The following is a 22,573-nucleotide window of genomic DNA, read 5'->3' on the forward strand; positions in this document are numbered from 1 at the left end:
GTGTAAAGTTTCGCATGCACAATTGTAAATTTTGTGTTTAGATATGTCCTCGGTGTAGACGAGGGATGTTTGTAGTTGGGTAGACTGTTGGGGCAGAGCTCACCTACTAGGCTGTATCTGCATCCCTACCTGCATCACTCTGCCGGAACTAATCGCGGGCATCAGCTACCGTGCAGCCTAATGCCGAGAAGATTAGAGCCTGGGTACTGACCAGTTCTACTCAAGTAGGTAGCTGTCTGGAGCCTTGCACCCGTTTAAATTGCAGTTAGGAGGGCATCTAAGCAGAAGGCTTTTTACCTGCGTTATTGAGTTGCAGTATTTACGTGTGGCCGATGTTACTAATACTACAACCGGAGATCGGGGTTAAGAAACTGCGTTTTTTTCCCCTCTTTTATGCTCAGTAGAAAATATTGTGCTGTTACATGGAAATGTTAGCTGCGTTTCACTTATATCTTGGCACTCTCTTCCACCTCTAGGATAAGGAATCTTATGTTATTATATATATTCTAAAAGTTTTAACGTGTTTCTTAATTCTGATGGTGATAATTTGGCAACATGGAGAAATGAGAGCAAGGTCTGGGTAAGAAACTGAAGGTCTTGGTATTGTGCTTTTAGGCAATGAGGTTATACAGTGGCCAGAGACTTGCTTCTGTCGCTGCAGCAGCATGTCCGGATGCTTGCTTCCCAGTAAAATTGTATTTAGAAGGCAGTTGAAGAACTGGGAGGAAAGAAAAAAGATAGTCTTTTTAGAAGAAAGAGATGACTCAGTGTGGCAGAGAAGAAAACGCATCACGTATGACATGTGAGAAAGCAATTAGCAGGAACCATAGCTAAGTTAGTGTTTTTCACTGGCTCCCCAAAAAACTAAGGGAGGTCGGTTAGAAGCCAGGAGGCGGGTAAGCCGGGGGGAGGGGGGGTGTGAATGGGAGGAGATGGGGGGTGGGGGCGTGGTGGTGGTGGTGGAGGGGAAGAGGAGAACAAGAACGCATGTTTTGAATTAAACAGTATCCTGAAAACAGTGTGGGTGAATACAAGTAAAAATAGCAGCTGTCTTTAATTCAAAAGTAGATAATTTCATTTTCTCTGGGCAAATGCAACAAGCCTGGGATATTTAGTATTTTTATCCACAGAGTTAAGTTGCAAACAGTGGCAGAACAAACTGCCATGTTTACTAATATGCAGTGGGAAAATGTGTTGTGATATTTCGTGACTGTGTGCTTTTGTTTACTGAAGAATAATATTGTCTATATGATTGTGTTGACAGTGGCTGTCTCCAAATAAGTCATGAGATGTAATGCATCCTCCAGCCCATGCACGCTTCCTCTTGCAATTTGTGCATCATTCCTCAGTGGAAACCTTTAAACCCTAAAACCCAGGAAAAGAAAATAAATACATTATCATGGACCTGAGGGATTTTTACCTGTTGGCTGCTCTGATTGCCTGTTTAAGGCTGGATTCTGCAATAGCTCAAGAACTTATTTACACTATTAGAGAGGAATTGCCTGAAAATGTGCCCATAGGAAACATACCAAAGGATCTGAACATTTCTCACATCAATGCTGCCACAGGGACCAGCACTAGCCTTGTCTACAGACTGGTTTCTAAAGCTGGGGATGCCCCTTTGGTGAAAGTATCCAGTAGCACTGGCGAAATTTTCACGACCTCCAATAGAATAGACAGAGAAAAACTCTGTGCTGGAGCCTCTTATGATGAGGAGAATGAGTGTTTCTTTGAACTTGAGGTGGTGATCCTCCCCAATGATTTTTTCAGGCTGATCAAAATTAAAATAATTGTCAAGGATACCAATGATAATGCCCCCATGTTTCCATCTCCTGTCATCAATATTTCCATCCCAGAAAACACTTTGATCAACAGCCGCTTTCCAATTCCATCAGCAACAGATCCTGACACAGGCTTCAATGGTGTACAGCATTATGAATTGTTAAATGGGCAGAGTGTTTTTGGACTGGATATCGTGGAAACTCCGGAAGGAGAGAAGTGGCCACAATTGATTGTTCAGCAAAACTTGGACAGAGAACAGAAAGATACCTATGTGATGAAAATCAAAGTAGAGGATGGAGGCACTCCACAGAAATCCAGCACAGCCATACTGCAGATCACAGTAAGTGATGTAAATGACAACAGGCCAGTGTTTAAAGAGGGTCAAGTGGAGGTGCACATTCCAGAGAATGCTCCCGTAGGCACCTCTGTAATTCAGCTCCATGCCACTGATGCAGATATAGGCAGTAATGCTGAAATCCGGTACATTTTTGGTGCCCAGGTCGCCCCTGCAACCAAAAGACTCTTTGCTTTAAATAATACTACTGGGTTGATTACAGTTCAGAGGTCCTTAGATCGAGAGGAGACAGCCATTCACAAAGTGACAGTGCTGGCCAGTGATGGCAGCTCCACTCCCGCTCGAGCAACGGTTACCATCAATGTTACTGATGTAAATGATAACCCTCCAAACATAGACCTCAGGTACATTATAAGTCCCATCAATGGCACAGTGTATTTGTCTGAGAAAGATCCTGTCAATACAAAGATCGCCCTAATTACAGTTTCAGATAAGGACACAGATGTGAATGGCAAAGTGATCTGTTTTATTGAAAGAGAGGTCCCGTTTCATTTGAAGGCAGTATACGACAACCAATATTTGTTAGAGACCTCCTCTTTGTTGGACTATGAGGGCACCAAAGAATTCAGCTTTAAAATTGTTGCCTCTGATTCTGGGAAGCCCAGTTTAAATCAGACTGCTCTGGTAAGGGTTAAGCTTGAGGACGAAAATGACAACCCACCAATTTTCAACCAGCCTGTAATTGAGCTGTCAGTTTCTGAAAACAACCGACGTGGGTTGTACTTAACAACTATTAGTGCCACAGATGAAGACAGTGGGAAAAATGCAGATATTGTTTATCAGCTTGGACCGAATGCCTCCTTCTTTGATCTGGACCGAAAGACAGGAGTTTTGACAGCCTCCAGAGTCTTTGACAGAGAAGAACAAGAAAGATTCATTTTTACAGTAACTGCCAGGGACAATGGGACCCCTCCCCTACAAAGCCAAGCGGCTGTGATAGTTACTGTTCTGGATGAGAATGACAATAGCCCCAAGTTTACTCATAATCATTTTCAATTTTTTGTGTCTGAGAATCTGCCAAAGTATAGTACCGTGGGGGTAATCACAGTGACAGATGCAGATGCTGGAGAGAATAAAGCTGTGACTCTTTCCATTTTAAATGACAATGATAATTTTGTGTTGGATCCCTATTCTGGAGTCATAAAGTCAAATGTCTCATTTGACAGAGAGCAGCAGAGTTCCTACACTTTCGATGTCAAAGCCACTGATGGGGGACAACCACCCCGTTCCTCTACTGCAAAAGTAACTATAAATGTCATGGATGTCAATGACAATAGTCCAGTTGTCATTTCGCCACCTTCTAATACTTCTTTTAAGTTGGTGCCTCTCTCAGCCATTCCTGGCTCCGTGATAGCAGAAGTTTTTGCAGTGGATATTGACACTGGGATGAATGCTGAACTTAAGTATACAATTGTGAGTGGGAACAACAAAGGCCTGTTTCGGATTGATCCAGTAACAGGTAACATCACTCTGGAAGAAAAACCAGCACCTACTGATGTGGGCTTGCACCGATTGGTGGTCAACATAAGTGACCTGGGATACCCTAAGTCTCTGCACACACTTGTGCTTGTTTTTCTTTATGTTAATGACACTGCTGGCAATGCCTCCTATATCTATGACTTGATTCGCAGGACTATGGAGACCCCATTGGACAGGAACATAGGTGATAGCAGCCAACCCTATCAAAACGAGGACTATCTCACCATCATGATTGCCATTGTCGCAGGTGCCATGGTGGTCATCGTCGTGATCTTCGTCACCGTTCTGGTGCGCTGTCGCCATGCATCAAGATTCAAAGCAGCTCAGAGGAGCAAGCAAGGTGCCGAATGGATGTCCCCCAACCAGGAGAACAAACAAAACAAGAAAAAGAAAAGGAAGAAAAGAAAGTCTCCCAAGAGCTCTCTTTTGAACTTTGTTACCATCGAAGAGTCCAAACCCGATGATGCAGTTCACGAACCCATCAATGGGACAATAAGCCTGCCGGCTGAGCTGGAAGAGCAAAGCATAGGTAGATTTGACTGGGGTCCGGCACCTCCAACCACCTTCAAGCCGAACAGCCCTGACCTGGCCAAGCACTACAAATCCGCTTCTCCACAGCCCGCTTTCCATCTTAAACCAGACACTCCGGTTTCTGTGAAAAAGCATCACGTGATTCAGGAGCTCCCGTTGGATAACACCTTTGTCGGGGGTTGTGACACCCTTTCCAAACGCTCTTCCACTAGTTCAGATCACTTCAGTGCCTCAGAGTGCAGTTCCCAAGGAGGCTTCAAGACAAAGGGCCCCTTACACACCAGACAGGTAAATGAGCACTTTTACTGGTCTATAAGTACTGCATACAAGTGCCCAGTCAACCAGTATTAACGTGCCAGTGTGTCTCTTGTTTTGGTCTAACTTTAGCTTAGTTATAAAGAGGGGAAAAAAAACTTGACCCCTTTTCTATTCCTCTGGGGCTCAGTCAAGAATTTTTAGAACAGCTTTGAAATTTCTGAGTTCTGAGAATTATTTAAACTCCCAGTTTCCTTCAAATGGCAAAAGATGAAAAGAGGAAATTATTCCAAAATGTCCCAAGATAACATTTGCTGAAGAATAAAACCTGTCCTGATAGGCCAAATTCTGCTCCTGGGGTTTCCAAATTGACTGCTTCAAGATTTTCACATTACCATTTGATCTCAAAAGTCACCTTCAAATCTCAAGTTTTAATGATGTTTGAAGGTGTGACTATAATTATGTTACAGCTGTGGTTGCTAAAGGGGTTAATTTTTTTTTAGTCTCTAAAAAAGATAGTAGAATATTAAATGTATATCAGCTGTGAAGCACATGATTGTTGATAGATTGCGACTAAGCCATATAGGAAGTCTTCTCTTTAATTTCAGATGATTTTATTGTAATATAGTAAATTGGGGGTTGAATAGAAAGATTTGCAGATTGTCCACAATGGCCAAAGTACTTTTTCAAAAAAAAAAAAAAGAAAAGAAAAGAAGAAGGAATACTTTCTCCCTAATAGAACTGGTTTATACAGAAAAGAATGAATCCATTGTAAATATTCTCTCATCTTAGTAATGCATAAGTGATCTGTCTTAACTCATTTTAAACTGTGAAATATGCCATATGAAGAGGGATTAAGAGGCTGAGAAACTCATATTTCAACCAAATCCAGAATTAGTTTTTCTTAGGTCTAATAATTCCTTGTTAATAAAGATTTAAATGCAGCGCTGTCTAATTTATTTCACTGGTGCTTGTCTGTTGCCATGAAATTTGAGTGTCAATAATAGCCTGTAGATGGCACTAGGGTATCATGTCCCTTGTGCTGGCCAGCTGCCAATCCCACAGTAGCAAGGAAAGGGAGAGGGAAAGATCAAGCTGGTACTATGGCCAAAGATACCTTTTATTTAATGATAGTAGCTCTGGAGCAACTAGCATGTCAGTTCATTTGCTTGCTCTTTTGTGATCAGCTTTCACACACCAACTTTCTAGGATTTTGTAATCCAAGTTCTTTGTTGGTATTGAGTCCACCTATGGTGATGACCCATCTGAATTTGTTAAAAATAAGGAACATACATATTTTAGAGAATCAAGTAAAGCAAGATAAATTTTCAGGATAGTATTGACAGTCATTGCTTAGTATTTGAAAAGTCAAGAGTTTTTCTTTTTTTCCTGTGGTGGTGGGACTGGTGAGAATGGTCTATTGAAACTCTGTCTCTCACCATCCAATGTTTGTTGCTCTGCAGTGACTTTAAGGTTTCATGGTAGTAAGATATTTATTAAAATCATTTTGGCAGTGAATCACAGAGATTCGTTCAGAACATTAAGTATAACGCCTACGATTTTACAACTAAAATCTACATTTCTTAAAAGATTAAATATCTACAGCATTTAGAAAGTACAAGAGCTTGAATGCACAGGATGAAAGGAATTAAAATAAGTCAGTTTGGAGGTTCTAGAGGAGAATACGGAAGTTACTGGATATACATAGAATTTGGAATGAGTTATTTTCATGTTAACTTCATGAGCTTTTTAAAAGAGGTTTGATGTTTTAAAGTTAAGAAAATATCTGAGTTTAGTAGAGGTTTATAAATGTTGGTAAATAGTTAATCATGATGATAAAAGTAACTTTTGAAACTAAGTGGATTTAAATATAAAGTTGCTATTTTAATGAAAAGAAAACATGGCTTTTTATTATTTGCTTTTAATGGGAAAGTCACTCAAAATACTGATGATATTTTATGATTTGCATAATATCTTGAAAAATATAACACGATTTAAAACTTTTCATATAAAATCTGAAATTTGTTTTCCGAAGAAACATGCTGATATTATTCCCACGTCGTCACCTTTCTTTTCATATTATGTGTGGTGGGTATTATGAGCATTGATGTACAGACACACTTTTTCTGACTTCTTCCCCAAAGTTGAATCTATATATAGTACAGTGACATAAACGTTAAGTGCATTTCAGCAAAGTATGGGAAAGATCTTTTGTTGAGGCTTAGTCAGTCATAGGAAATTTGTTTGTATGATGTAATCTTTGAAATAAGATGCTGAGTAATTCTCTAACTGGAACTAAAGTGCATTTTAGACATTCCTTGAGACCATGTGTTACTATGCTGTTCTCCTTGTAGGCATTTCAATGTTCAAATGTAGCTATAATTCACTATTATGGTAAAGAGCTACTGAAATGGCTTTTCTTATTTACACCTTTTAGAAGTTTTCGTGCTGAGAAAGAAAAATTGCAGTGTTGTAGAAAAGGAATACTTCTGGAAGTAAGGACAGGTGATGGTGATAGAAATGTGTACAATTTTACTATGAAAGAGGCATATTTTCTATGAATGAAGAACACACATATATATATACTATCCTTTAAATTATTTTTTCACTGAACTATATGGCTGTTATTAAAGATGTCCTAGTTAAGCTAAAAAGTAAAAATTCTTTTTTTTAGCTCCTTCACTTCAACTAGTGGCTTCACATAAATACAAAATGTGCTCCTGAAGCAACACAATTTTGAAAAAGTGGGGCTTATTACAACAAAAGCTTTCAAAGGAATTTATAAACTAAGGTATAATCTGTGAAGATTTTTAGTTGAGTGGGCAAAGATTGCTGTTAACAGAAACACATTTTCACTTTATGGTGCTAGTTGAAGTGAGTAAAATGCAAGATTCTTGAGCAAAGGGTTAACAAACTTAAATATCATGAGTTTGTATTGTCTGTACAATGAAAACATAATGTCTGACATTTACACCATGAGTTTGGTTATAGTGCATTGATTCTTATTTTGTCTGACTTTTTTCCCCCTGCTGTTTCCCCTCATGTGTTATAAAACACTCATAAACCACGTTCCTCAACCACTCTACTTTACTAAACTTTCATTTTCCTTGAATATAACAAATCTGTCACTGAATCTTCCACAAATTATTTTTTATGAATTTTTGGAAGTATCCTTAGTATTCACAGATTGAATGAAATGTCCCTTTTTTAAAAAGCTAAATTATATCTTGATATTTTTTCATAAATAAACAAAGTTCACTGTTATAAGGTTGAGAAGATGACAACATTATCATTTCCAGTAGGGCTTTAAATGACAAAGCTCATTGGCATATTTTCTCTAAAAGGAAAATATCTCCTTAATAAGTAGGATTTTTAAAATATAATATTAAGTTTTCAAATTTTAAGGTGTCTCAGAAGCATTTGGAATGTTTCTTAAATCATGAGTTGTTGGTCCCTAATCCCAGAGGTTAGGTTCAGTATCACTAGGGTCAAGCCTGAAAATTTGCATTGCTGACAAGATCCTAGGTGATACCGATGCTGCCAATCCAGGGACCACACTTTGAGACCCACTGCCTCAGCATATTGGGACGAGAAATGTCAGCCCCTTTCCCTTTCAGATTATCATTTCCAGAGGACCTGTTTTTGCATACTCCAACTCTCAGCTCTTATTGAAAGCAGTTTTATTGTAGCTGGAGGCTTTACAGTTAGCTGTTTATTGCTGTTTCCCAACCTGGTTGACAGCATTTGGGGAATTAATTTTCTTGGCCCCATTGTGCTTTTTGCAGGGGTATAAATGAAAATGTTAAAGAATTTAAAAAGTGACCTATTTACACTTGACAACTTCTTACGGTAATAAAACAATTTGTAATAGTTGTACTGTGAGTTTGGTTCGGGGTAAACAGTTACGTTTAATTTTCTAAATGAAATGCTTATTTTAGAGCTTAAACATCCTTACTTTAACTTTTCACAATCTAGAGTATTTGCTCATATATACATTTGTGTATATATTGAAGAAATTATATATTGAAAATGTGTTTGCATGCCATACTCAAGTGTATACATATACTTTTACAGCATAAAGGGAATTACTTTATTCCCAATCATTCAGAGATACTATATTACTTTTATGATTACTTCTCATTTTTGAGACTCCCACTGCAGCTGTTACTGAAATGCTGTTATGTCATGCAAAATGCACAAGATAGTCATAGAATTTCTATTTAGAACAGTAAGAAAGAAAAATGAAATTGAAAGTGAAGGGAGCAAATGTTAACTAATGTGAAGCTAGCAAAAACTTTAAGATATTTTAAACTGTTAAATTTTGCAGTATACTGTGAGGGATGAACATAGGTGGCATATGGAAAAAAATTGCTCCTCAAGATGCAAATTATATTTAAAATGTTATCAGTTGTGATTTTTGTTTCTACTCCTTTGCTAAGTGATCTATGTCATGAAATTAGTAGATACCCAGACCCCTTGGATATTCATTCAGGAATTTGAAATGAGCGTGGGCCATCCATTCAGCCTGGCTACCTTTCCTCTTGGTTTTGTGAGACAAATATTTTATATATTTTTTCAGTTTGATACACCTAAGGTATAAAATTGAAGTTACATTTTAGCCTTTGTTGCTAATAACCTTAAGGAGAATAAAAGTAAAAAGTTACCACTGTATTGGGCATGGACATGTCTACTGAACATTTGTTAACATAGAGAAAATAATTTCAGTAGTTAAACTATTCTATTATCTTATTTTTTTTTTAATTTTGTTGCAATGAATTCTATATATATGCAACACCATAAACTGATGTTCCCTTAGCTTCAGATTAGTCATCCTCATGTTGTCACAGAACAGGCTTTGGCATCATTAAAATTACCTTGTAAATATTGTACTTATACTAATGTGTTATATTCTTATGGTGTATGCATAGTCTTGTTAGTTAAATATTTCAAGCTAAAATTTATCTTCTCATAATAGTACAAATTAAAATATAATACATGAAATAGTAAAACAGAATTTGGACTTAATACAAAAGCTCAGATCTAAAATCAGATTTCCTCATAACCAGCTCTGAATTATTTGACTCTTAAAGTTTCATTTTCTTATTGACATATAGGAGATGTATGTAAGTTACACCCAAAATATTAGAAATGACATCTTCATGAATTATTTTTCACATTACATTATTTTACATGACAGTACTGAGATAGGAAAATAAAACCTTTAAATTATCTTCTTATAAGCTCTGTTTTCACAATTATTTTTAATATGTTATTTAGATTGTTCGATTTCTAAATTTTGCGGGTTGGGAGTGGAGTAATGCAGAAATCCACCAAATGGGAAAAGCTATAGTGCTTGTGTTGGTCCAGCAGTACCAGATTGAGTGTTTGCAGAATTTGAGACCATGTCAACTGCATGGCTCATCTTTAGTACTTTCTCAGTTTGATTTTGTCAGAGTTGAGCTCTTAGCTTGCATGCAGTTAAAACAGGCAAAAAGACAACTGTGGATTGTTTACCACTTTCACTTAAAATCCTTGCAGTAAGTTTTCTCTGAATTTAGTCTGGTGTTTTCTTGAAGGGGACCCTCTGTTGAAACTATAAATTTGTCTCGGTAATATTAACACATCAGTTAATATCATATATTTCATGTAGTTGGAAACTAAGCAAGAATTGTTTTATGTGTATTTTTAAGTTTTTGCTTTCCTGACAGCTGATTTTATGTTTAATATATTTCTCAGAATTTATTACATACCAGAGCCCTAAAATTTATATCAAGTTTGTTGAAATATGACACTAATCACAGACCAGGTATTCGTGAAAATTCAAGAATGCAAGTCAACAAGGGGCTCGCTTTAAAGTTGTAAGTATCTAGAGGCATAGGAGTCATGTTCAATAAGTAACAATGCTAATGTGTTATGGCCTTTTTAAAGGTTAGCTCCCCTAAAATTTGTATCGGATCACAAAAGCAAATCCAAATGTAGAAATATGACGTCTCAATTACAAAAAGAAATATACTTCACTGTTTAAGATTTCATGAGTTATTTCAGATAGCTGTTAAATCTGTCCAACATTTCATTGGAAAGGAACACATGCTTTTTGCCTTTGTTTGATACAAACCTATTGGGCTGTCAGCCATCAGAAATATAGAACAAGAAAGATATATTACCATGATTGACATTTTGGTTTTCATTTATATTCTTTTTTTCCCTAAGTCAAGATTCATTAAAATGTGAAGTTCATAAATAAGTTCTACCCATTCCTTAACAGTAAAGAATGATGGCAGGAATAAACTGGGAAAACAACCCATACGTAATCTCTCTCACTCATATTGTTGTCCTATAGGCAGTTTGTTGCCTATAGAAAAGAATAGTGGCAGAATTGGAATTTTCTGAGCCATAATATATAACTTTAAAGCATTCAGAACTTGAAGTCATTCATTAAGGATTTGTTTTTACATACTTATCCATTATTTAAATGGCATGTGAAAATATTTCCCCCCATCTTTATTGGTTTGATTGATTACAGTGCTATACACACACATCACATTTAAAATGATGGACTTGGGACCACCTGTATAGCTGGGAGTGGTGAAGATACATGCACAGGCAAGATCTGTGAAGCACATTTGATTGATTCTTTCTAGTCATTTTACACTAATTATCCCGGAATTCCTTGAGAAAATATATGAAATTAACTTATCTGTTATTGAAAGGAGTATACTATAGCCTCACCACTCATTAATTTATGTAGATGTTGGGGGCTTCCCTGGTGGTGCAGTGATTAAGAATCCGCCTGCCAATGCAGGGGACACGGATTTGAGCCCTGGTCCAGGAGGATCCCACATGCCGTGGAGCAACTAGGTCTGTGTGCCACAGCTGCTGAGCCTGCGCTCTAGAGCCCGCACGCCTAGATCCCGTGCTCTAGAGCCCACACGCCTAGATCCCGTGCTCTAGAGCCCGCACGCCTAGAGCCCGTGTTCTAGAGCCCGCACGCCTAGAGCCCGTGCTCCACAACAGGAGAAGCCACCGCAATGAGAAGCCCGTGCACCGCAGCAAAGAGTAGCCCCCGCTCGCCTCAACTAGAGAAAAGCCCGGGTGCAGCAACGAAGACCCAGTGTAGCCAAAAATAAAATAAATATTAAAAAAAAAAACAACACCATTCACTTTACAGCAGTACACCATATATACTCAATAAATATTTGTTAATAAAAAAATATGTAGATGTTTAATTATGTAGGCTGCAGGAAGGAATGGAAATTTGTTCAGTTTTACCACGTTTGTATAATATCTTGTATTTTAACATTCTTCCTTAGTTTGTCTTTCTATCTGACCATCTCTACATTTTAGTATTATGCAGCTTTGTTAATATCCAGGCTCTGGCCTTTTTCAGTCTGTTAGCAGTTAAGAAATACTCTAATCCCTTCCAGGATATTGAGAAACTAATGGATTGCAGAGTATTTGGGTCTTTAAGCTTCAATTGTAAATGGTATGAAGAATTGTCATTGAGCTGATATTTGCATATATCTCTTCCAGTGCTAGTTATTTTGCCTCCTTTTTTTCCTCCTAATCTTCAGCTTTCATTCTAAGAATATCTATTTTAGTCGGAAATAAGCATGCCAGTGATAGAAATTTGGGATTCACTTCCAGATGAATGCCATCACAGACAGGGAAGTTTTGGCACATTTTGCATACATCGGTATGAACACAGTGAACCCTTCATAAGCTCTTAGATTGCAGGAAATCAGTGCTGAAAATTAAGTGGAGTTTTAAAGATTTGCAAAGTAGAGAGCTTTGTATAATGCTGGTATTGCCGGTGCCTATTAAATATGAAGTAAAGGCTTTGTAATACAACTAGCTAACAAATTCCCTTCCACATTAGAGTGATTTATACCTTAGGGAATTAGTCTTGCCTATTTTTTCCAAATGCAGAAATATTGGATGTGTCTGAAAGAATAAAATCTCAAATACATGCCTTAGAATGAACAGATTTGCTCTTGGATAATTCTAATTATTCAAGATAGATGTTGCAGGCACTCTCATACTTACTCGTGGTACCTCTCTCCATGATGTGGCCTTCACCTCTCCTAGAAGAATCTCCCAATTGTGTGTATATACTCTCCTCTAAACATAAATCAGATTATAACCCTAGGTATCTATAAAACTGTAGCATTACCATAATGAAGAGGGCTGGCTACTAAGTGAGTGCTTTGATCCTCAAAGGAATTGCTACTGAGTCATTTCTCAAACTGTATTTTTAGAATTCACCTTTCTCCATTTGTAAACAGTGTGTATTTGGAGCACAGCAACTCATTCCAGACATACATGGGTTTCAATATATTTACTTTCATGACAGGGTTCAGTAAAATGCCTCACAGTTCTTCAATGCTTAATGTCTTTGACAGGACAGGTCCTGTTAGATATAAAATCAGTGGAAATAGCCATGCCTATTTTTTAAAGATTTTACAAATCCTATATTTTTGCCTACTAGAAAACATATATATAATCCATGTGCAGACCACAGTAGGTACTATGGACTTGTTGAGAATCATCACAGATGATTGATTTTGAAAACGAAACAGTTTTTGTGCAAGACAATAGCAACTGCAATTCAGTAAATGAGGATTTTTTCCTCATTAAATAAACCTCAAGAAGGAGAAGCATGGAAACACAGGATATATATAATGAAGATGTATCTTTTATAGGAAGACAGTGTCTTCTGCTGACTGGAGTTCCCTTGTAGATCTTTTCTTGAGGAAAAAAAGTGCTGGTGCTTTTTTTGGATTTGGAGGTTGCAACCAACCTGTGCCTCCATGTGATAGCAGCTGCATGCTGAGGACTTTCAAATACACAGCTGCATAGGATTCTCAGGAAAGTTCTTGTAGGGGGTGCAAGTGACAAATGGAGACAAAATGGAGTGAGTTCTGAGTTGTGAGTTGATGCCCGCCTGTGTCATATATTCATGCCATTGAACCGATTTTCACATTGGAAGCCTGGAATCACAGTAGCCTTCCTTGTTTGTCAGCTGTGAACACACCTGGACTGGCAGCTTTTCTTTGCTTCATTTCTTGTCATTCTTTAGGTGGACTTTGTTCACTTATGTTACCTCATATACATCCGCTTTCTTAATTTCTAGATATATTTTTAAATGACAATGACACCAACTTATTTCTGTGTATCTTCCCACCAAAAAAAGGAAATCAAACAGAAATATTTTGCTCTAGAACATCCATAAAGGGTCAAATAAAACATCCACAATGTGTCCATTCTTCCTAGAAACAGAAAATCTCTATTTATGTTTTTCCTTTGCAATTTTCAAAATTGTTTTTTTTATACTGATAACATTTTCAAAGTTAAGAAATCATAATAAATTTAGCTGTATAGATTAATAATGTTTCAATGCATTCAAATTTCCAATATAAAAAAAGATGTCAGAATTTTTATGAAAATACTTTTTTTTGCTACACACTGAAGTGAGTATCAAAATTACATTAAACCATAATAAAAACAGATAAAGTCTTCAGGATATTTTAGTTTGACATGAACTCATTTTCATTCACGGTCTTGACCCCAAAATCTGCCAAGCAGTGATGGCAAACTATGCTGAATTCACTGATTGATTTTTAAACATGGTAATAATTAAGAAGGATCATTTTGACACCTCAAGTCTCTGTTTTAGACAATTAAATTCTGCTTTAGCTAAGGGTTATTGACTTCTGGATGATACTGGGAGCAGCACTCCTCAGGGTTTAAACTATTCCTACAGGACCATCTGTTATTGGCGGGGCTGAGTAGCCTCTCCAGCCATGCAGTGTCAACCCCAGGTGTATATTCAGGATCATTCAAAACACAACCCGGGTTCCTCGTGATCTTTCAGTCTCAAATGACAACTAAGTTAATAAAATACTGGTATATCATAACTTAAAGCTTAATAATTAAGGAGAATATAAGAAAGTCCCTCGAAGTAGAGACAATGTCTTACTTACCTTTGTATTTCTAAGACTAAACTTACAACAGCTCCTAAAAGAGTGAACTTCGTAGTCATTCAGTAAATGTTTACCCAATGAGAGTGATCAGCTGAGAGAATCATGCCTTATATATGCATATTTCCATTGATAATCTCTATAACAACTACAGAAAGAAGACATTACCATTCTTATTAAACTTATATAGAGATTGAGAGACAGAAAATGTGTTTTTTTCAAGTCACATGGCTAAAGCATTTATTTCCAGTTTAGAACCTTACCTCTGCACTGGTATTTCTTCCTCATATGTGCCTACTTTTACTTGAAAAACACTATTTTTAGGCCAGATATAAGTTTGAAACATTTTCTTCATTAGGGACATTATGCAATTCATTGCACCCAAAATTGTTCTTCCTGCAATACCTCCCAGTAAACTAATTCTAGACCATAAGATTAAACTGTGGTAAGCATATGACGACGAGGCCTAAACAAATAAAGTATATATGGGGAGAGTTCTGATTGTCTGGTTTCAGCTACTGTCCCTATTTTCTTCTGCAACAGCTGGGACTTGATGACAAACTCTCTAGTTAGGTTTAAGGGTTTTTTTGGGTTTTGGGGTTTTTTTTGGTGGCTGACGAGTCCCCATAGTCTCTAATCTAAGAAATTTTGATCTCCCTAGACACCTCCATCCATATTTCTGGAGGTCCAGTGAAGACCAACTAACATAACCTCATCCTATAGATGAGCAAGTGTAAGCATTCTTAGACTCTGCATTTTGACATTTTGATTTTTGTAAACAGTGAAATATAATTAACACCTTTATATGCTTTATCAGTGTCTTGACTCACTAGTGATTTCTGCATTTGTATGAGAGAGAGAGAGAGAGAGAGAAGCAGAGGGTTAAAAAACCGCTGATTCTAATGTACATGAGCACACTCTCATATCACTTAATTAGAGATATCTGTGGTTTCCGTTTTCTCCCTCACTTCTTCCACACCACTGTGTCTGCCCATCATAATATCTTTATTCATGTTAGGCTATAATAAGAAGGGAAAGAATGAACACAAACAGGATCAGATTTCTTTTCTTCAAAAATTCCTCATCCAAAATTTTTATTTAAACCTTTGATTACTTAGATAATTGAGTGATTACTTCTAAACAATAATCAATAGATTCACTTTGATATCTGCTTAATAGAGACAGTGTGTTCTGGAGGAGAAAAAAAAGTCATCATTAAAGTTCACTTAATAGACTTTTGAGCCATCCAGACGACACCATAGAATCACATATGAATCCTATAAAAAGCAGCAAAATAATAATTGAATAGAAAGTGGTGTCTAGCTACTATATTAATTTTAGAAAGATAAATTTAGTGTCTAATAGAATTTACAGAATAGTTTCTCAAGACTCAAAATGGACCTTTGAGAATATTTGGCCTATTTAATTCCTTTTCCACATGAGATTACTACAAAAAGTAGTTTGATATTTGAAGTAAAAAAAAAAAAATTGACTTGGAGAACTGCTATTTTAAAAACTGTGTCACATAGGATATATCATTTGTACCATTTCTTGCTTTCCTAGCCTGTAAAATGGATGTAATCAGGCCTAATACATAAGGTTGTTATTAAATTGTGTGCATACATGGGTGCATGTAGATTTCTGGCCCATGGTAGGCAGACACTCCAAAAACCTACCTATTTTTCGCCTATTTTTTCCAAGGATACCAACTTACCACTGACAGAGGTGCCCAATTTCATTTAATACATGTTCTCTAAGTTTTGTTTTTGGTGGTTTTCTTGAATTTAAGTTTTGTATCTTTTTTTAAAATTTTATTTTATTGAAGTATAGTTGATTTACAATGTTGTGTTAGTTTCTGGTATACAGCAAAATGATTCAGTTATACATATATATAATGCAAACTATCTTTTTAAAAAGCAAGTTATCTCTGTTAATCTGTTTTAGGTTTAAAACACTGTTTTTGAGTTATCTAGGATTTATGAAAAGTTGATCTTTGTAACAGCATCAGAGAACAGCAGATAGGATGTTATATTTTCTTTTGATCTCAGTCCTTATTGTTTCATATTTGTATAATTGCTTCATCTTTCATTTTGTGTATTTCACCATTTTCATTTGCATGTTGTGTTTTAAAATTATCTTGCTTCTTTTAGTTTTTGTTATTAATTTACTTCCCCATGAATTACCCATAGGAACTCCACCCATCTGGGGATTTTCACCTTATACATCACTCTATTACAAAACAACATACAAGAGAGGGAATCTGTTTCACAGTCAGTACTTAACACAGCTGGAGCCATTTGAAACCTGCTGGGTTTTGCTTCCAATTATTCCGTAGACTAGAAAGCATCCCTGTTGAAGTAATGGCATACATGGTATAATCATACTAGTTAAAATGCCTTGGAGTACATGGATCATTTTTCTGGGATTCATCAAATTTATGCCAGAAGCACAATATTTTTTTTTAACTATTTCTCTGAGTCTAAATTAATATATGTTCATTTATAAGTAAGATTTTTAAAATATTTATTTATTTATTTATTTTTGGCTGCGTTGGGTCTTCATTGGTGCACACTGGCTTTCTCTAGTTGCGGCGAGCAGGGGCTACTCTTCGTTGCAGTACACAGGCTTCTCATTACGGTGGCTTCTCTTTGTTGCTGAGCATGGGCTCTAGGTTCCGTGCTGTTTGCTGGGGAACACGGGCTCTAGGCGCGTGGGCTTCAGTTGTGGCACGCGGGCTTCAGTAGTTGTGGCTTGCAGTCTCCAGAGTGCAGGCTCAGTAGTTGTGGTGCACGGGCTTAGTTGCTCTGCAGCATGTGGGATCCTCCCAGACCAGGGCTCAAACTCATGTCACTTGCATTGACAGGCGGATTCTTAACCACTATGCCACCAGGGAAGTCCCTATAAGTAAGATTTTAATGTCTTAATATGCAAGTTTATAATGTTTGAGTATGTATGTGACACTATAACATAAATGAGACCCAACAAATAAAAATATTACACAAATGATGGTACCTGAAAAAATATTTTTTCTTAATATCCTGAGGCCGAAATCATTGCTTTATGTTGGAATTGGTGAAATCATCAAGATAAAGTTAATGATTTGGATTTGGAGCAGAATGTAGTGGGGATTTGTTATTCATTTAGTTAATTTTATCAACTAAATAGAAAGTAGATACAGTCAAATTTCAATTGGCCTTGCTGTGACTTCGATCGTAAAAATTAAATTTTTAAGTTCTTGTTGACCTTTACGACCCTCTCAGTGCTGTTTGATTGTTTTTGGATCAGTCTTTTGTTTTAGTTATAGACAGTGCCTCAATAGGTAGAAAGAACTTTAAAACAAAACAAGCTATGATAAGAAAACTCACTCTTTGTGCTTGGAAAAATTTAATCTAACAGAGAATGCATGGCAAAGTGGCATGATTTCCTTTAAACCACTGCCTGTTTTATGCTAAGATGAGATGTCCATCATACAGTATTGGGGTACAGAGCAAGGTGGGGACATAGGATGGATGTTACCTTGGGTATCAGACATCATGGAGTTGTAAGAATTATAGCATGGCATATAGGCGGTGTTTAATAAATTCTAGTTAATCCCACCACAAGGGCAAACAGGAGATAATCAGGCAAAATGAGGGTGTTAGACACATTCTAAATGGCAAGAATCAGGCTTTAGGTATTTGGGTTCATAGTTTTATATGAGATATTTAGTGTTCTCATGGCATCAAGTGTATATACGTGTTTACTACATATATATAGCTAAATTTAAATCAAGATGACCACCATTTTATGTTGTCCCTATCAATGATCTATTCTGTTAACTCTTAGAATGGAGAGGTGGATGTGTATCCCAGGAATTTTATGTAAATTCCAGTTCAGATGACTAATTACTTTATTCTATGATTAGAATTATATTTCTTGCACCATTCACGTCTTTCTTTATGTGATCAGGGCTCACTTGATTTTCTCATTTAGCAATGCAAAGGAGTTTTTCTGCCTGCTGAGCACTTATCTTATTCAGGCATAAGCCTGACAACTAGACAATATCCAGCCTTATCACTAGAACACTGAGCTATATTATATTTTCCTTAATGGATACTAAAACTTATTCCAGAATTATATATTATAGTTTTAAAATGTGTATTCTTTTTAAATTCTGCCTTATAGAACTATGAAACTTTTCTGCTGCCAAAGAACTGTGATGTGATCCACTGATATATACGCAAATTAATCTCTTATTTTTCATTAATTCTGTTATTCAACAGACATCTATTGAGTAACAGCTGTGATCTAGGAACAGTGTTAGACAATGGGATTTTTTTTTTTTTAATGAATAAGACATTGTCTTTGCTTTAAAAGATTCCAGTGGTTTTAAACACAATACATTTTTTTCCTTGGAATTCCCTTATTTAAGAAAAAAATATATGAGTTCTCTCTCTCAGTTTTAAATTGATGTCATCATTTCCCTGAAATATATTTTTTAAAGTCTTTTTTGTTTTAACTAGTGCTGGAGACTTGATCTTTCAGTAGGGCAATAAAATTCTAAGATCTATTACTTTAATTAGAAGCATGCCAAGTTTAAATTTATCCTTTGGTTAATTTAGAGGGAAATACACTTTTCATCCTTAAAATCACACTTCTTCTACAGGCAAAGGTGTTAATAAAATATGGTTGCAAGTAAAACTTCATTTTTGTAACTATATGAGATTAGCATATTTGCTATATTAAAAAATCACTTTAAAAACATGGCACACATTGATAATGTTGAATAATAACTCGAGTTAAAAAGGACAGTGTTCTCTAAAAATGGAGTTTCATAGGGATCCATTTTGAAAGGGATATTTTGAGTCATGATATTCTGCAAAAGAATGTTCAGCCTTAGCGCTCAAAAAGACATAAGCCTAACACAGACATGGAACATAGATGTTAAACTCTAGCTAGAATAAATGTTTGGTTTAATTGGCTTTTACCTCCAGATGGTTCTGAATTGGACAAGTCCATTTTCTTATGAATATTTATCACAATATTTAAAAGAATGGATGCAATGACATAAATTTGAAAATAGAGACCTTTGTTATATAAACATTTTTCTTAAATTAAGAAACATTCATATCCTGAAATTTTGGTTTTCTTTAATCATAGAAGAAAATGTCATAATTGGGCTTTACGTTTCAGGCAAGACAGTATTGTTATTTTTAACTTAATCATTTCTAAAGCACTAATTTACATATGGATGAATGTTTATATGAGCAGGTTGTTTCAAAGTTTCAACATAATATTCGAGAAAAAAATCTTTGTTTTTGCACTTTTTTGCACATTTTTGTGCAAATGTATTTTTAAGAAAAAATCTTACTGCCAGAAAATGTACTATTTTAATTGTAGATAGGCTTCAGTGATAACCATCAAGCTGGTGCCTAACTCCAAAAAGATCTTTCCAACTGTTCTGTGGATATTTAGGCAACTGTCTCCAAGTAATTACTGTAATATACATGAACTACAAAATTGAAACCTGGTAAAATATATAGACCTCAGGAATAAAGTGTGTAATAGCTCTTGTTAATTAAGTTTATTGATTAAAACATAAATATTTTTTGGAAATTATAAATGTATTATATGACCAGTCATGAAAATAAATGTAATTCACTTTTCAATAATGTGAAAATATGGACAATTTGGAAAGCTAATTTAGAACCAAACAACAGGATAGATTACGCTTAGTAACACAGATACATTTAAATAAAGGATGGTGTGGAAATCACATGAGGATTACCCTGTCTGTTTTAACTAACTTCTACATAAAATCAGAAATGTGGCAGTCTCACCATCACTCACAATGACAATGACATTTAACTTGGTGTTATTATGTAGTTTTAATTCCTTGCTTATTATGATTTTTATAAGTAACTATGCGTTGCTTTACCAAAGAAAATAAACCACTGGTGGTTAATTTAAATAAATACTTAGATTTTCCTATTTTCAAAACTTTGATACACATTATTTTCTAATTTTTGGCAACAGTAATATCTATTCTAAACCAGTTATACTTTGCTAAAATTTCACTTAGCATCTTGAGAATTCAATTTTCTCATCTGAAAAATAGATCATTGGATTCAGTCATTTTAAAATTTCTATTATTAAAATTTAAACTACAGCTTTTGTTAATTACTTAGGGAAGCATCACTCTTTGGCAGGTTTCCTCTTACCACCCCACATGTGTCTGGCCTTCTTTCTATCATCAGTTGATGTATGTTTAAACGGTGCAAATCAATGTTAACATTGGCTCAAGAAAAACAATTACAAAGTAAATCATATGGTTCAGTCTCTCCTGACAATGAATGATTTGCAGTATTCTCATTGTTTGCAAGATGTATGTTATCACTCTCTTGCATTAGTATTGATAACAGACTGTTGCCATTATCTTCTTTGAGGTCTCTGCCTAATTAATTTTCTCCTTCTGAACTAGAAATTTAACATTTTCCTCCTAAATCAGAAATCACAAAACAAACAAACTATAAAATCTCAAGATTATTAGTGCTTAGAGTTTGATTAGAAAACTGTCTATTTAAAATAGTATGTAGCTACCATATTTTTATCAGTAACATTAATTATGTTTGATTTTTTCTGTAGTAAGACATTAAGATGAATTTAGTATTTCAACTTTTGTGAATATTGGAGAATTATATATAGTTTGGGGATAATGTGTAAATACAATTATTTTGAAGTCAGACACTGGTAATTTTGATTAATGGTATCATTTGTTCTTAGGATAAGTTTTAGAAAAGCTAATTAAATCGAATAACACTCAACGATTTTATTGGTAACCTGTTCATTCAAAGACAAAATAGAGTTAAGTTGAAGAAAAATGTAAATAATCATAACTGTCCATCTGAAGGAAAATCAAGTTTGGGAATAAAAGGATTGAATTTCAAATTAGCTGAAGTAGCCCCCAAATATGCCACCTGAATGTCAAATGACAAGTGGTATTTGCTTAGAGGAATATGAACTAGAACTATGTATTGCCATAGCACAGCCTACCACATTTTCTCCAGAACACTGCAGAAACGGCCCTACAAGGATGATTCTGAAACTTGGAGAGAAGCCTAGGAGTACTTGCTCCCATAATATCTCAATGATTTCTGGACCTCAAAATTTGCTTGCATTTATCACTATTTACTTCATTACACTCTTTCATCTTATCAAAAACTTTAGGAAAACTCAATTCTATCCGTGTTTTTGGTAGAAGTATTACAAAAAGACTGCTTTATGCTGTAGGTGGATGGGTTTAGAAGTTACTTTGCAAGTTTGGGAAGTTGATATAGATGGAGGAGGTATATTTGCAGAGATGCCACATGTTGGCCACAAGACATTCTTTTTTTCATTTTAAGCAACTTCATCCAATACTCACATCCTGAGTATACAGCAACAAAGATGCCTTCCTTAACCGTATGAGTATATGGACATGATCTGTTTTCTAGGTATTTATTCCCTGGATGTAAGGTCATATGTAGGTTATTTAAAAAATTGCAAGACTATTTAATGTCACAATGCAGGTGACAACAAATTATAAAGAATGTATAAGTAATATAAAAGAAATAGATGAATGTCAAATGAATACCATATGATTTTTGCATAAGAGGCAATTTATCTATTTTGGGCAGTAATTGGTGGAATGAGATGTAAGCAATCTCTGACAAAGTGAGAAACTGGACAGGCCAAGGCTTAAAATCCCTTGAGTTTATAGAGCTTTGTCAGAGTCAGCCATTCTGTGGACAATACAGTGAATCACAGCTATATGATTAATCAAATCAGTTCTCTATTGTAAAAGGACAAAGAGATGATGCCCACTGGCATCTGATTTGGAATTGGATGCTTGTAGATTAATGAACTTGTGCAGACTGTGCCTTCCAATGTTTTGCCTGGAAGAGAAATAAATTTGTTAGGAATTTAGACAAAAGCAACATTAGAAAACCATAACAGAGTTAGAGTAGCCTATATAGGGGAAAAGCTAACATTAAAAAGAATAAATTCATTAATCTTAATGAATTGTGATTGAAACTAACTATTGAGTAACAGGCTTAGTCATTATCACTAAAAAATGTAAAACATGCTTTTAAACATTTATAAAAGTCACTGGCCAAAAAAAAACCCCACACTAATTTCAGCTAAATAGCAAACAATTTCATGGGAGAAATGGAAG

General features: G+C 35.6%; 1 protein-coding gene across 4 annotated transcripts in view; it reads left to right on the top strand.

Moving 5' to 3' along the window:
* The first annotated feature begins 1,399 nt into the window (after positions 1-1,399).
* The window catches only part of PCDH9 (protocadherin 9), a 982,686-nt gene continuing 961,512 nt past the window's right edge, over positions 1,400-22,573 (top strand). For all 4 annotated transcript variants that reach the window (XM_060128964.1, XM_060128967.1, XM_060128966.1 and 1 more), the window contains exon 1: positions 1,400-4,435. In XM_060128964.1, the coding sequence (XP_059984947.1) occupies positions 1,400-4,435 (3,036 nt within the window). The remainder of the gene's footprint in view (positions 4,436-22,573) is intronic.

The sequence above is a fragment of the Lagenorhynchus albirostris genome, chromosome 18 (genome assembly GCF_949774975.1).
Source record: "Lagenorhynchus albirostris chromosome 18, mLagAlb1.1, whole genome shotgun sequence".
Classification (NCBI taxonomy): Eukaryota; Metazoa; Chordata; class Mammalia; order Artiodactyla; family Delphinidae; genus Lagenorhynchus; species Lagenorhynchus albirostris.